The 14307-nt window shown below is 35.9% G+C and overlaps 1 protein-coding gene across 1 annotated transcript in view; it reads right to left on the bottom strand.

The window, feature by feature from the left end:
• LOC136026953 (uncharacterized) overlaps positions 1–14307 on the bottom strand; it is a 280140-nt gene that overhangs the window by 33947 nt on the left and 231886 nt on the right. Inside the window, exon 17 of the mRNA XM_065703812.1 lies at positions 6473–6621. Coding sequence (XP_065559884.1) covers positions 6473–6621 — 149 coding nt within the window. The remainder of the gene's footprint in view (positions 1–6472; positions 6622–14307) is intronic.

Genomic DNA, 14307 nt, shown 5'->3' with positions numbered 1-14307 from the left:
GCTGTTCATCTTTAATTTATAACTAATTCTACTATAGCATTAACCACTTTTCTGTTAGTATTGTCTTTAATCTGAACCATAACATTGAAGGGTTAAAAAAAGCCTTTTTTTCAATAGCATTTTTTTATTTAAATGTTTTCTTTTTGGAAGGTTTACTTAACTCCATTCTTTTAACTACTTTCAAGCTGCTTTTTTCCTTCCAATCAGCATATTTGTCCGATACTAAAAAAGTTGACTGGCACCAATATGGCATAGAAAGGGCGATTCTCTAAAAATACCTCCAACCGAATAAGCTGTTGTTTATATTTTCCAATAGTTTTTCTTGTAATTACCACTTGAGGAGTGGCGCCCCTCGAGGAAATTATAGCCTAGTAAACGACACAGCATTCACACGGGATTCTGATTGATGTATAATTCTTCTGGGCTTGGTCTGTTTTGACGGGAGTTTTCGGGCTGAAAAACCTCTTCCTAGCTGATGTATCTACTTTGGTTGCCTCCCCGTAGTAGCATAATATTTGAAGGCATGAATATATAATGAGTCAGAGGTAATAGGCTTGCTACTGCCCGTGCAGGATTTCAACTCTTGTTGATAGAAGAGCATCGCCAAATGCTGTAAACCATGTTGTGACCAAGATGGGCCCAGTATTGCACAAAGCCTCTATTCATACTGAAGATCCTATGGACTTTTTTCTGTTTGGTTCTAGGCCGGCTTAAGTAACTCAGTATAGACTTGACAAGATATTTTAATCCCCGTCCAGCACTGGTATCCGGGATCATCGCTTTTCCTGAGGCCGAAATAATTTAAATGATTCAAAGAACATGAAAATTGGAACTTGGAATATTACGACGTTAAAAAAATGACTATCATTTCGACATTCTGACTGGCGAATTAAGATGATTCGAATCGGACCTATTAGGAGTTTCAGAAAGTCATATCCCAGGGGTAGGAAGCATGAAATTGGATGATATAGAATTTGTTTACTCTGGCAGGAAGGATGGGGTACATAGACAGGGATTAGGACTCATGATGAATAAGGAAGCTGCTAAGTCTTGTGGAGGTTGGGAAGGTATTAATAATAGAATACTTATTGCTCATTTTATGACTAAAAAGTCCAGGGTATCGTTCACGGTGTGAACGATACACCGTAAACAAAAGTTCACGGTGTTTGGTCATAAAATTGCCCATTAGGTGACGTGGTATTCACGTGATGGTAAGACAGCAAACCTTACCGATTATGTTAAAGTAAACCCAAGACCGGCAGGATAAATACAAGATACTAGGGTATATAAGAGTGTCTGTTATTGATGTTAAAAGTAAAGATTACCGTCTAGTAGTGTCTAGGGTTAATCTAAAGTTGAAATTTCGGAAAGGTAACAACATCCGGGGAAGTTATGAAGTTGGTAGACTCCAGGATAAAAAGAGAAACTTTCCAGGACCAGTTGAATACTAAACTTGAGAATTTGAAATTTGGCAATGTGGAAGATGGTAGGAATAATAAAAAAAAACAATTTGTGAATTTGCTAATGATGTCTTGGGAAAGAAAGTTAAGCCTACGGCAAGGAATATTAGTGAAAAAGCTCTATATTTTATAGAGAAAAGAAGGAGTTTGTAATTCTTCTCCTTAAAGTATGAAGTATTAATGTATTGAAGCAAAGCATGAAAGTATGAAGTAAGAAGCTGCGAAGTGGAGCTCATGGATAAAACTGCAGAGAATCTGGAAGGTGCATCTAGACGGCATTATAGTGAAATATTGTATTGGCACGTTAATAAATTGAGCAGTGAATCCGGACTTGTCCCAGTTAAAGATAGGAATGGGGCCACAATTAGTGATAAGGAAAGAGTTAAAGAGAGATGGGTGAAACATTTTGAGAACGTGCTAACCGAGACACAGTAGCAGGGAAAGATGTAGAGGAAAATGAAAAAGTTTGTGATACCTTGGATGCGAAGGAAGATTTTTTGTGAGGAAGAATTAGCGACAGCACTAAAAGGATTAAAAAAATATTAAGGTTCCAGGTGCTGATAGTGTGGTAAATGAGTTTCTCAGATATGGTGTCTCTGAGGTTAGAAGTAAGTTACTGAATATTATGAAAAGGTAGAGGATGTGTCGACCAAATTTTCACTCTTAAGTTAACAGTTGAGAAATGCTTGAGTTTTCAAACACCCTTGGTTCTCAGTCTTATAGATTATGAGCAAGTGTTCGATCATGTTGATAGAAGAGCCTTAGCAAAGGTCTTATCCTTGTATGGTATACCAGACAAATGCATTAAAGTGATTAGTACTATGGACGAGAATAACACTTCTGCGGTTAAGGAAATAAGGTTAGCAAACTGGTTTTATACTAAATCAGGAGATAAGCAGGGTTCTGTTCTATCCCCCTTTATATGGATAATTTTGATGGGCTTTGCCTGAAGAAGCTCAAGAAAAGCAATAGGAGACCATGAAATCAAATGGGGAGGGAAAACTCTCCTGGAATTAAATTATGCTGATGATTTAAGCATCATAGATGAAAGTATGAGCAAAATGAATGAATTTTTAGAGGTTTTGCGAGTTCAGGGTACTAAAATAAGTTGAAAATTAATGTTAAGAAGACTAAGTCACAAAGACTAGGAATAAGTGAAGATGAAAAGGTGTTTTGAATAACGAAAAGATTAATCTGTAGTATTATTAGTAAAGACGGTGGGAGTAGTGAAGATGTTAAAAGTAGAATAGCCAAGGTTCAGTGTGTTTTTTTCACAGTTAAAAAAAGTTTGAAAGAATAGGAAAATAAGTCTTCAGACCAAGATTAGAATATTGGAAGGTACAGTGAAGACAGTGGTCAAATGTGGCTTTGAAGGGTGGGTGCTCCAAAAAGCGGATAAAGATTTACTAAACGTTTTCCAGAGAAATTGACCATATTTCAAACAGTAGGCTGCACGGAAAGTGTGAATTCAATCCCACTTTCTGGGGCTATGATGAGGGAAAGCTTGAGACGGCTAGGGCACGTTCTGTGGATGAAGGATGGCAGATTGCCGAAGATTGTCCTTTTCGGCCAACCATCTAGGGCTAAACAGATAGCAGGTCGTCCTCGTCTGGGGTCGGAGAATGTCATAAAGGAAGATTTATAGAAAATTTGAACTTCCTTGGAGGTTGTAAAGAGGGATACTTCGAATAGATTGAGTTGGAGGAGGAGCGTGGACAGCTGTGTTGGCCTCAGGCGGATTGGTGCTGCGGTGAGCTGTTAGTAGTAATAGTAGTTTGTAACAATATTAGACCTGGAAAATTAAAATAGAATAAATTTTGTTTTATCCTGTCTCCCCTTTAGAAGTATCGCCAGAGTTAGCTCCCAAGTTTATCTGTTTGGTAGGATCAGCCAGTGTAGTTATCTTCTTTATATTCCATGAGAGGAGTTATTTAAACTTTAAAACTTAATGCCAAAAGATGTCTAAAATAACAAAGATCAATCTACACAAGTTTCTAGGCTTCAGTGGATCAAGGTATCAAGTTTCTAGAGATTCCACCAAGATTCATATTCTGGCCTAAGATTTCAAACGCAGATACGAATATCCCAGGTGCTTTATATCCTTCTTCTTTTACAAGAACTTTTTTTGTAACATTAGAGACCAAAGTTACCAAATCCCTTTGATACATCAAGCTTATGAATTCGTAATCTCAGCCCACTGATTTTTTTTCCCCTTTCCAAGAATATTGTCATTAGGCTGTATTTTCAGGGAGTATTGATGCTCGTTACCTTGGTGCTGATCGAATTCCAAAAGCTTTACATTTAATACTCTAGAAAGGGCGTCTTTGGAAATAAAACTCCATAGCTACACCATTGTCAGTTGAGCTAAGAGTTGTCATGGATAGAGTATCGAGCTAATGGTCGTTTCGCAAAGTACAAACTTCGAAACAATAAAAGCTGCTAAGAGCTATGCAGTGATGCAGCATTTCAAAGTTATAGAACTATATAATTTGAACTGCCTGAATCACAGACGTATGTGATAAATCTTATTGATATGTTTTTCTTCTAAACATGTTACCTAATAAAGGTTAAAGGCGGAAAAACGTTTTTCGGGAAAATCCCAGCGATGAAATCTGAAAAGTTTGGAGACAGCTGGTCATTTTTAAAAATTCTTGTTTTCAAATTTAAAAATAATCTAACATTGAAGACAAGAAAGTTTCAACATATTCGTGTACAAAGCACTAATGTATTTTAAAAATGTTCACTAATAAAGTTTAAAGGAGAGGGACAGTTTTTTGGAGTAATTCCAGCAACGATTATATGTTTTAGTGAAGTCTGAAGAGAGGTGGTTATTTAAAGAAAAAATCTCTTGTAAAATAAAAAAAATGAACACGAAAAGTGTTCAACACATAAGTTCTTAGAACATTAATTTATTCTAAATGTATTGTCTGAAAAAGACTAAAGGAGAGAACCCTTATTTCGGAATTATTACAGGGAAAGTTAAATTTAACTATCAAAGGTATAAAGTATTAAGAGAATTGTTCTTTTATTATTTTTTTTTTACTAGCCTTAAGCAATAATTTAACACTGAAGACTGAAAGTTCAACGGATTGATGTGTAAGAAATTAGTTAATTCTTGCCTTTTATTTTAGTTGTCCTTTTTATATAGCTCAAAGATCGAACTTTACTCTCCTTTTGGAAATTTTCAGTGACTAATGTGATAATAGATAATATTAGATAATTAGAATAGTATGATATTAGATAATTAGAGTTAGATAAATAATATTAGAAAAGTCTTTTACCCAGTCTTATCTACCAAGAATTCGTAAGATTTTTAGCTATGCTTCAAGCAATCAGAAGATAGTTTTGATGGAAAATTCTAATTTCGAATGGATATAATAATAAATTCATTAACTGTAAGAGTTCTCACTATGGATTACTTTATTGGATTACTTTACATTTTAAAGTGTTCTCACTATGGTTGCCTGCTAAGAGTAAAGCATAGATTTACCCCCCCCCCTCAGATGACTGAAAAAATAAATATTCGACGGTTTCCAATGTGACACCTTTCCGGAAAATGCCAAACATTTATCCAACTTTTCTGCATAAATATAAATTTGTTTGATTACTCCCCCTCTCCTCCAAGTTGAATGAAAGTATGATGACACCATGCAGATAACCAGAAAAAAATTTGGTCCAGCATCTTTTCCTTGTCAGGTTGACAATTGGTAGTGCACCAACATTGTAGATCGGTTACAGACATTATATTGTTATAATGTGGCGGATATTTACAAGGCGTAAATTACAAAATAACAGACAAACCATGAGATATGGCATGAGATAGACATTTTTTAAGATCTTAAAAAATAAAGAATGAATTTCAAATTTTTCGTGATTATTTTTCAAAGTTTTTTCAAACCGTTGAAAAAACAGCTATTTTGACAAAAAAAAAATCAATATGAAAAGCACCTTTTTCTAATTATTTCTACAATTGTTGAAACAGAATATAACACATTTTCGAGGAGAGACAAGTCTCTTGAAAACCAAATAAGGAACAAAAAAGGACTTAAATAATAGATAGAACGCTCTGAGTTCAGAATTTTGGCTACGAATCACAGTTTGACAAAAAATGGCTCATACCATCTTTTGGATTACGGCAGTCAAGATCAATAAAAATTATTGGTCTTGAGAATTTTAGATTTAAAAGAGACACCCAAACAAAAAATGAAACTGAAATTAATCTTTTGGATTATGGCAGTTAAGATCATTAAGAATTATTGGTCTTGAGAATTTCAGATTTAAAAGACACCCAAACAAAAAATGAAACTGAAATTAATTTTTACCTTTTTCTGCCTTTTTTCAAATCTGCTTTGTCTAATAAAAATGTATAACAGATTCTCTTGGTAGATAAAAAGTGAAAAATACATTAAAAAAATAAATAAATAAATAAATGAACTCTTACTACGCAGATGCAATAGGAAAATTTCGATGTTCGACGGAAGAAACATCTCTTCTTTAAAACCTGGAATTTTTAGATTCTTTGTTTAATTTCGAATGGAATGATTATAACGTTTTTTCGGAAATTTCGCCATCGTAGTTTAAATAGAAAATGTAACAATTGCTTTAAAAATACGACTGAATTTTCAAAAATTTTCTGAATTTTCAAAGTTCATCAAGTAGCATATCTAAGAAAATGAATTATTTTTCGTTATTTTCAAATAATTTCTATAGGCCAGAACTGCTTTCACATTACCGTGTAAGGCTTACTCTTTTCCATAGAAATAGACGTGTATTTGCGAAATACTTAAAGTCATGTAAGTAGGAAAAAGTCGGTGGTAGAAGCTCGCAAATAGTCTGCCAAGCTATATATCAAGGAGTAGTTCTGTTTTAGTAGGTTTCACAAACCTAAAACATCAGCTTTTCTGGTTTCCAAAAAGCTCTTTTAACGAGAGTTCGTATATTCAACAAATATAACTGAAATAGGCAAGAAGGAAAAGAAATTCGCAAGAAGGAAGACAAAGATGAAAGCTTACCACGAGGAGGTACTTGACCTTGACGATCTATTGGATTCCGAGTCACGATGCTGTTTAATCAAAGGAGTCGCTTCACCATCTTTCCCATGGAAAGCTGGATGAGAGGAAGCCTTAGTACCTGGTTTTGTCATTCTAGCTCGACACAAATCCTGCAAAATTGTTTAATATTACCTAACACAGAATAAATGCAAATGCTATATTATATTGGATTCACTGCGGCAACTCCTGTCTCATCTCATGACGTCTCATGGATAATATGGGTGAAATCAGTGTTACTTTTGGAAATAATAAAAGACACAATATAGGTTGGTCAGGTTCACCATTACCAAACTCGCCATTTTCGCCATTGCCAAAAAAAGCAACAATGGAATTTAGCAAAGATTTTCGTCAGCTTACAATATGATTGTAGGACCGATAACAATCCTTCGACTATATTTGTTTTTAATTCTACTTGCCGCAATTTATGTGTGAATAATAAATGTTGCTGATATATTTTTGTAATTTATTTTATCATCCTTAGCATTACCATGAACTCGTATGAACAGTATATTTATACTCTGCTTGGTAATGCTGGGCCCCGATATTGGTCCTCACTGTCCAACGGGCTTGCTATTTGTTCCTGTAAAATAGAACAAACAATTGATTCCACGCCTTATGTGCCAACATTAGTTCTAGAGGATATTTATCCTTTTTATTCTCTTTGATGCTATAAGAATAACCACAATGACATAAGTATAGAAAATAAAGCTTAACAGTTTTACGACTAGGCTGACCACTAGCAGCAAAATATGAGTACAGAATTTTGCAAAATTCCTCGTTGGTTTCAAAACTGTTTACAGTGATCTTGATAATATTTTATTAAAATAAATTTTTATATTATATTCTATTAGACGTATCTTATATAATAAACTATATATACTATATTATACTACAAACGATAATATTTTATCTTGGTGGCAACAACATTTCTTTCCAAGAAATGTTTCCAAGATTTTGGCAGAAGGACTGCTATTTAACATTTTTTTTATTCCACCAACTGCGAATATGTAATTATTTTGGCCGCACCTTGTTATTTTTTTTTTACCTTTTCATAACGTGACATAACTAATCTCAAAGACGCCGTAACAAAACACCTGCTTTGCAAAGTGCTTTGTGCTTTGCACACTTTGCTTTTTAGTGCTTTGCAAAGAGCATAGTTGGTTTCAGAATTGCTTACTCCGAAAAAAATATACATTTTACCATGGTGAAAATCAAACAGTTCGTGGTAACGAACTGTAGTAAGGAGCGACCCGGCTCAATAGTAACCAAAACTCTAAAAAATTGAATTTTGATATCAATAGCTACATCAAAAGAATCGCATTTTAATGCTGATTTTAAATATACAAGTTTCATCAAGTTTAGTCTTACCCATCAAAAGTTACGATTCTGAGAAAATTTGCCTTATTTAGGAAAATAGGGGGAAACACCCCCTAAAAGTCATAGGATCTTAACGAAAATGACACCATCAGATTCAGCGTATCAGAGAACCCTACTGTAGAAGTTTCAAGCTCCTATCTACAAAAATGTGGAATTTTGTATTTTTTGCCAGAAGACAAATCACGGGTGCGTGTTTATTTTTTATTTTATTTTTTTTTTCCCAGGGGTCATCGTATCGACCAAGTGGCCCTAGAATGTCGTAAGAGGGCCCATTCTAACGGAAATGAAAAGTTCTAGTGCCCTTTTTAAGTGACCAAAAAAATTGGAGGGCATCTAGGCCCCCTCCCACGCTCATTTTTTTCCCAAAGTCAACGGATCAAAATTTTGAGATAGCCATTTTGTTCATCATAGTCGAAAACCATAATAACTATGTCTTTGCGGATGACTTACTCCCCAACAATCCCTGGGGGAGGGGCTGCAAGTTACAAACTTTGACCAATGTTTACATATAGTAATGGTTATTGGGAAGTGTACAGACGTTTTCAGGGGGATTTTATTCAGGGGGCTGAGGAGAGGGGGCTATGTTGGAGGATCTTTTCTTGGAGGAATCTGTCATGGGGGAAGAAAAATTCAATGACAAGGGCGCAGGATTCTCTAGCATTACTATAAGAAAACAATGAAAATAAACATGAAAACGTTTTTTCAAATGAAAGGAAGAAGTAGCATTGAAACTTAAAACGAACAGAGATTATTACGCATATGAGGGGTTCTAAAAATACTTTAGCATAAAGAGCGAGGTATTTAGGAGGAGATAAATACCTTGCTCTTTATGCTAAAGTATTTTTAGTAATTTCAACTATTTATTCTACGGCCTTTCTGATTCAGGGGTCATTCTTAAAGAATTGGGACAAAACTTATGATTTAGTGTAAAGAGCGAGCTATTAACGAGGGTACAAACCCCCTCGTATACATAATAAAAATATAAGGTTATGAAAGTTTGTTACGTAAGTTAATTCTTAAGTTACGTATATTTTTTACTAATAAAAACGTTCGTTAAAAATTAAAAGTTCTAGTTGCCTTTTTAAGTAACCAAAAAATTCGAGGGCAACTAGGCCTCCTTCTCCACCCCTTATGTCTCAAAATCGTCTGATCAAAACTAAGAGAAAGCCATTTAGCCAAAAAAAGAATTAATATACAAATTTCATTTTAATAATTTAAGTGCGGAGAGCCAAAACCAAACGTGCATTAATTCAAAAACGTTCAGAAATTAAATAAAAAAAAACTAATTTTTTTAGCTGAAAGTAAGGAGCGGCATTAAAACTTAAAACGAACAGAAATTACTCCGTATATGAAATGAGTTGTCCCCTCCGCAATCCTTCGCTCTTTACGCTAAAGTTTGACTCTTTGCCACAATTCTACTTTTTAAAACAATTAAAAGCTTTAGCGTAAAGAGCGAGGGATTGCGGAGAGGACAACCCATTTCATATACGGAGTAATTTCTGTTCGTTTTAAGTTTAGATGCCGCTCCTTACTTTCAGCTAAAAAAATTAGTTTTTTATGGCACTTGGTATTAACCAAGTGACATATAGCAGTCGCCAATTCTGTCGGTCTGTCGGTCTGTCGGTCCCGGTTTTGCTACTTTAGGCACTTCCAGGTAAGCTAGGACGATGAAATTTGGCAAGCGTATCAGGGACCGGACCAGATTAAATTAGAAATAGTTGTTTTCCCGATTTGACCATCTGGGGGGGGGAGTAGGGGTCGGTTAATTCGGAAAAATAGAAAATATGAAGTATTTTTAACTTATGAGCGGGTGATTGGATCTTAATGAAATTTGATGTTTGGAATGATATTGTGTCTCAGAGCTCTTATTTTAAATCCCGACTGGGTCTGATGACATTGGGGGGAGTTGGAGGGGGGAACCTAAAATCTTGGAAAATACTTAGAGTAGAGGGATCGGGATGAAACTTGATGGAAAAAATAAGCGCAAGTCCCAGATACATGATTGACATAATCGGAACTGATTTGCTCTCTTTGGGGTAGTTGGGGGGGGGGGAGTAAGTCTTAAAAATTAGAAAAATGAGGTATTTTCAACTTACGAACGGGTGATCGGATCTCAATGAAGTTTGATTTTTAGAAGGATATCGTGTCTTAGAGCTCTTATTTTAAATCCCGACCGGATCTGGTGATGGGGGCGGGGAGTTGGGAGGGGGAAACCTAAAACTTGGAAAACACTTAGAGTGGAGGGATCGGGATGAAACATGGTGGGAAAAATAAACACAAGTCCTAGATAGATGATTGACATAAACGGAACGGATCCGCTCTCTTTTGGGTAGTTGGGGGGGGGGTATTTCTGAAAAAAAGGTATTTTTAACTTACGAACGGGTGATCGGATCTCAATGAAATTTGATATTTAGAAGGAAATCGTGGCTCAGAGCTCTTATTTTAAACCCGACCGGATCTGGTGACATTTGGGGGGGGAGTTGGGAGGCAGAAACCTAAAAATTGGAAAACACTTAGAGTGGAGGGATCGGGATGAAACTTGGTGGAAAAAAACGAGTCCTAGATACATGATTGACATAACCAGAACGGATCCGCTCTCTTTTGGGTAGTTGGGGGGGGGGGGGGTTAATTCTGAAAAATTAGAAAAAATGAGGTATTTTTAACTTACGAACGGGTGATTGGATCTCCATGAAATTTGATTTTTAGAAGGATATCGTGTCTCAAAGCTCTTATTTGAAATCCTGACCGGATCTGGTGACATTGGGGGAAGTTTGGGGTGGGGTGACCTAAAATGATGGGAAACGCTTAGATTAGAGGGATTGGGATGAAACTTGGTTGGAAAAATAAGCAGAAGTCTTGCATACGTAATTTACATAATTGGAACGGATCCGCTCAATTGCGGGGGGGGGGGGTAATTCTGAAAAATAAGAAAAATGACGTATTTTTAACTTACGAAGGAGTGATCGGATCTTCATGAAACTTCATATTTAGAAGGACCTCGTAACTCCGATATCTTATTTTAAATCTCAACCGGATCATGCGTAATTGGGGGGGGGCAGTTGGGGGGGACCGGAAATCTTAGAAAATACTTAAAGCGGTGAGATCAGGATGAAACTGGATGGGAAGAATAGAAACCTGTCTAAGATACGTGACTGACATAACTGGACCGGATCTGCTCTCTTTGGTGGAATTGGGGGGGGGGTAATTTTGAAAATTGAGGTATTTGTAACTTACGAAAGGGTGACCAGATCTTAATGAAATTTGATATTTAGAAGGATCTTGTGCTTTAAAGTTCTAATTTCAAATTCCGACCAGATCCTGTGACATTCGGGGGAGTTGGAGGGGGGAACCGGAATTCTTGAAAACATGAAAATTGGAGTATTTATATCTTACGAATAGATGATCGGATCGTAATGAAATTTGATTTTTAGAAGGAATTCATGTCTCAGAGCTCTTATTTCAAATCCCGACCAGATCTTTTGACATTGTGGGGATTTGGAGGGGGAAATCTTGGAAAAACACTTGGAGTGTAGGAATCGGGATGAAGCTTGGTAGATAGAATAAACAAATGTCCTTGATACGAGATTGACAGAATCGTACTGGATTCGCTCTCTTTGGGGGAGTTGGGGGGAGGGGTTCAGTGATTTGGCGAGTTCGGTGCTTCTGGACGTGCTAGGGCGATGAAAATTGGTAGGCGTGTCAGGGAGCTGCACAATTTGACTTGATAAAGTCGTTCTCCCAGATTCGACCATCTGGGGGGCAAAAGGGAGAGGAAAAATTAGAAAAAATTAGGTATTTATAACTTACGAGTGGGTGATCGGATCTTAATGAATTTTGATATTTAGAAGGACTTTGTGACTCAGAGCTCTTATTTTAAATCTTGACCGGCATTAAGCCTCTCATTTTCCTTTTTAAATCAATCTATTGATTCATAGAATTTTGTTAGAGCTCATACCATATGATCTCTTGGCTCTTAGCTCTTCTCGCCTCGTCACAAGTGCCATATGAGCTCTTAGCTCTTGTTTTTAATTAATATTATTTAATGATGAAAATTTGATCATAAGACTGGTAGCAGTCCCACATTAAATATTTGTTTTTGAGTTGCCGTCAAACTGTTTGTTTTCTGGCAAAGATATGGGTAGCACCAGGGAACAGAGGTTCTTCTGAAGGAAACACTGTAATAAAAAAGATACTAGTACCATTTGATACCCCAATTCATATTATTTCCAAGCCTAACATTCATTACATTGAAAATGCCCCACTCCCCCTAATGGTGGCAGGTATAACATATGGAAAATGAGAAATAGCATGTTTTCCCGTTATTTTTCATTGCTTAATGCGTAGTATTTCTTTATTAACGGATAGTTATAGCCTACGCTTAATAAACCAATATCATTTTAGAAGAATACAGATTAGTTGGGTAAATATATAATTTTGAAAAACGTGGATAACAATGGAACAAAACATTAAAATCTCATTAACAGAAACATACTGTAAATTAAAAATATCATTAGTGAGTTTTTTAATTTCATATATAGCCTGGAGCTGTAGCTTGGAACATTAGAGAGAGGGGGGGGTTTGTATATTTCTGTCAAAGCAGTGAATATTATAATTGGAAAGAGTGTCAAATGGGGAATCAAAAGTAATACTCTTCTTTGTTTAGTACAGTGTTTCCTTCAGATGAGCAGTTGTTCTCGTTACCAAGCTGGTTACCAAGTGGGTTGGTAAGTGGGTTACCAAGAAGTGCAATTGTCGTTACTCTTACGAACTCTTACTTGTTACTCTTGAGTAACAAGTTACTCTAACTTGGTACTCTTCTTAAGAAAATGACTTTTATTTCTTTTTGTCAATTCTACCTCGACAAAGGTTCTGTAAGCTATTGTTTGTGTCTGAGTTGTCGTCTGGTCTGTAAAACAACACTTCCATCACTTTACTGGATAAACGTTTTTAGCTTCATTTCTCTAGAGAGGCAAAGTCGATTAGATTCAGGAAGTCCTAAGTTGACTTTCTAAATAACGACTGAGATGAATTTCAAACTGCTTGGCAGAATTAGGTACAAGAAATTGTCCAAACTGACGTAATGAAAATGTCATTTTATAATTTTAACAAGTTAACATTTAATAAATGAACAAAATACCCAACAATTATGTACCGTACTTAGAAGATGCAAAGCTCAGAATTTCACGAGGTTTTACTTTCGCGGTTTTGAAACAAGCTTTATGTTCTTAACTATGTTTTGGAATGACCTCAAATGACCTGAAGTGAATTATTTTCTATTGCTCTTATAATTTTTTTTATATAAATAAGTTTATTTTTGTCTATAAATGGAAGCAAAGAAAAGATTTTAATGATTTTGGAAAAAATAATAAGCACTTCATAGGTTGTATTTTTCTATCCCATAACCTTTGAGTGGGTATGCTTTTAGAAGCGATACGGCTCCAACAAGTGCAAAAATAAAGCATAGTAATATGATACGAGCATGAGTGGATTAATTGCCGAATATAAATATAACCTATAAAGGATAATGGTGAAACATTTTTTTGTGGAGCTCGGCTTCTTCAGGCAAGGTACTGTTAGGTGTAAACATTAAAAATGTTCGTAAACATAGGTGCAACAATGTGCAAGCCTTGAGTAGGGATATCATAGTATGTCTTAGGGAGGACTGGAGGGCTTTCACAACATAAATAAAAGGGTATTTGAATAGGGGGGGGGGGCAGATAAAGTTGTTTGAATTGGATATTTCCGATATTTGACCAGAGGAAACTCAATTAATAAAGAAATATCTAACTGAAGAGGTCATACGTGGGTTTGTTATTTTAAACCTTTATCAACTTTTGTTTTGATGCATTTTCTGGCACTTCTGCTCCCTAACACAGAAGTATAGGCATACTTTTTGAGGGGTGGATTTATTGACTGTTACAGGAGATAAAATAAGATCGCTTCGTTGTTTTTTTGTTTTCTTTTTACTGGCCGTATATCAGACAACTCACTTCGCGAGAAATGTGGTTCGATCCCACTTTCTAGGGTTACATTGACAGAAAGGTTAAAACGGCCAGGTCAGAAATGTAGTTTGATCCCACTTTCAGGGGCTATATTGACAGAAAGGGTAAAATGGCCGGGCCAGATTTAACAAATGAAGAATGATGAATTGCGAACTTTTTTGATCATCCATCTGGCGCTAAATGAAGAGTAGGTCGTTCCCTAATTGGATGGGAAAGGAGACAAGATACGATTCAAAAGAGATTGGAACTTCATAGAGGGGGGTGTAAAAAATATAGCTTCAAACATATTGCGGTGGAAGTGGGCAGATTTGTTTGCCACTGACGGCTTGGTTCTGCAACAAGTTTTCAGCAGTAGTAGAACTAATTTACTAAGGGACAAGTTACAGATTTGTTTTTCATAGGGTTTTATCCCTTACA

This window comes from Artemia franciscana, chromosome 5 (assembly GCF_032884065.1).
Source record: "Artemia franciscana chromosome 5, ASM3288406v1, whole genome shotgun sequence".
NCBI classification, from domain to species: domain Eukaryota; kingdom Metazoa; phylum Arthropoda; class Branchiopoda; order Anostraca; family Artemiidae; genus Artemia; species Artemia franciscana.
This window is presented reverse-complemented; position numbering and strand designations above follow the sequence as displayed.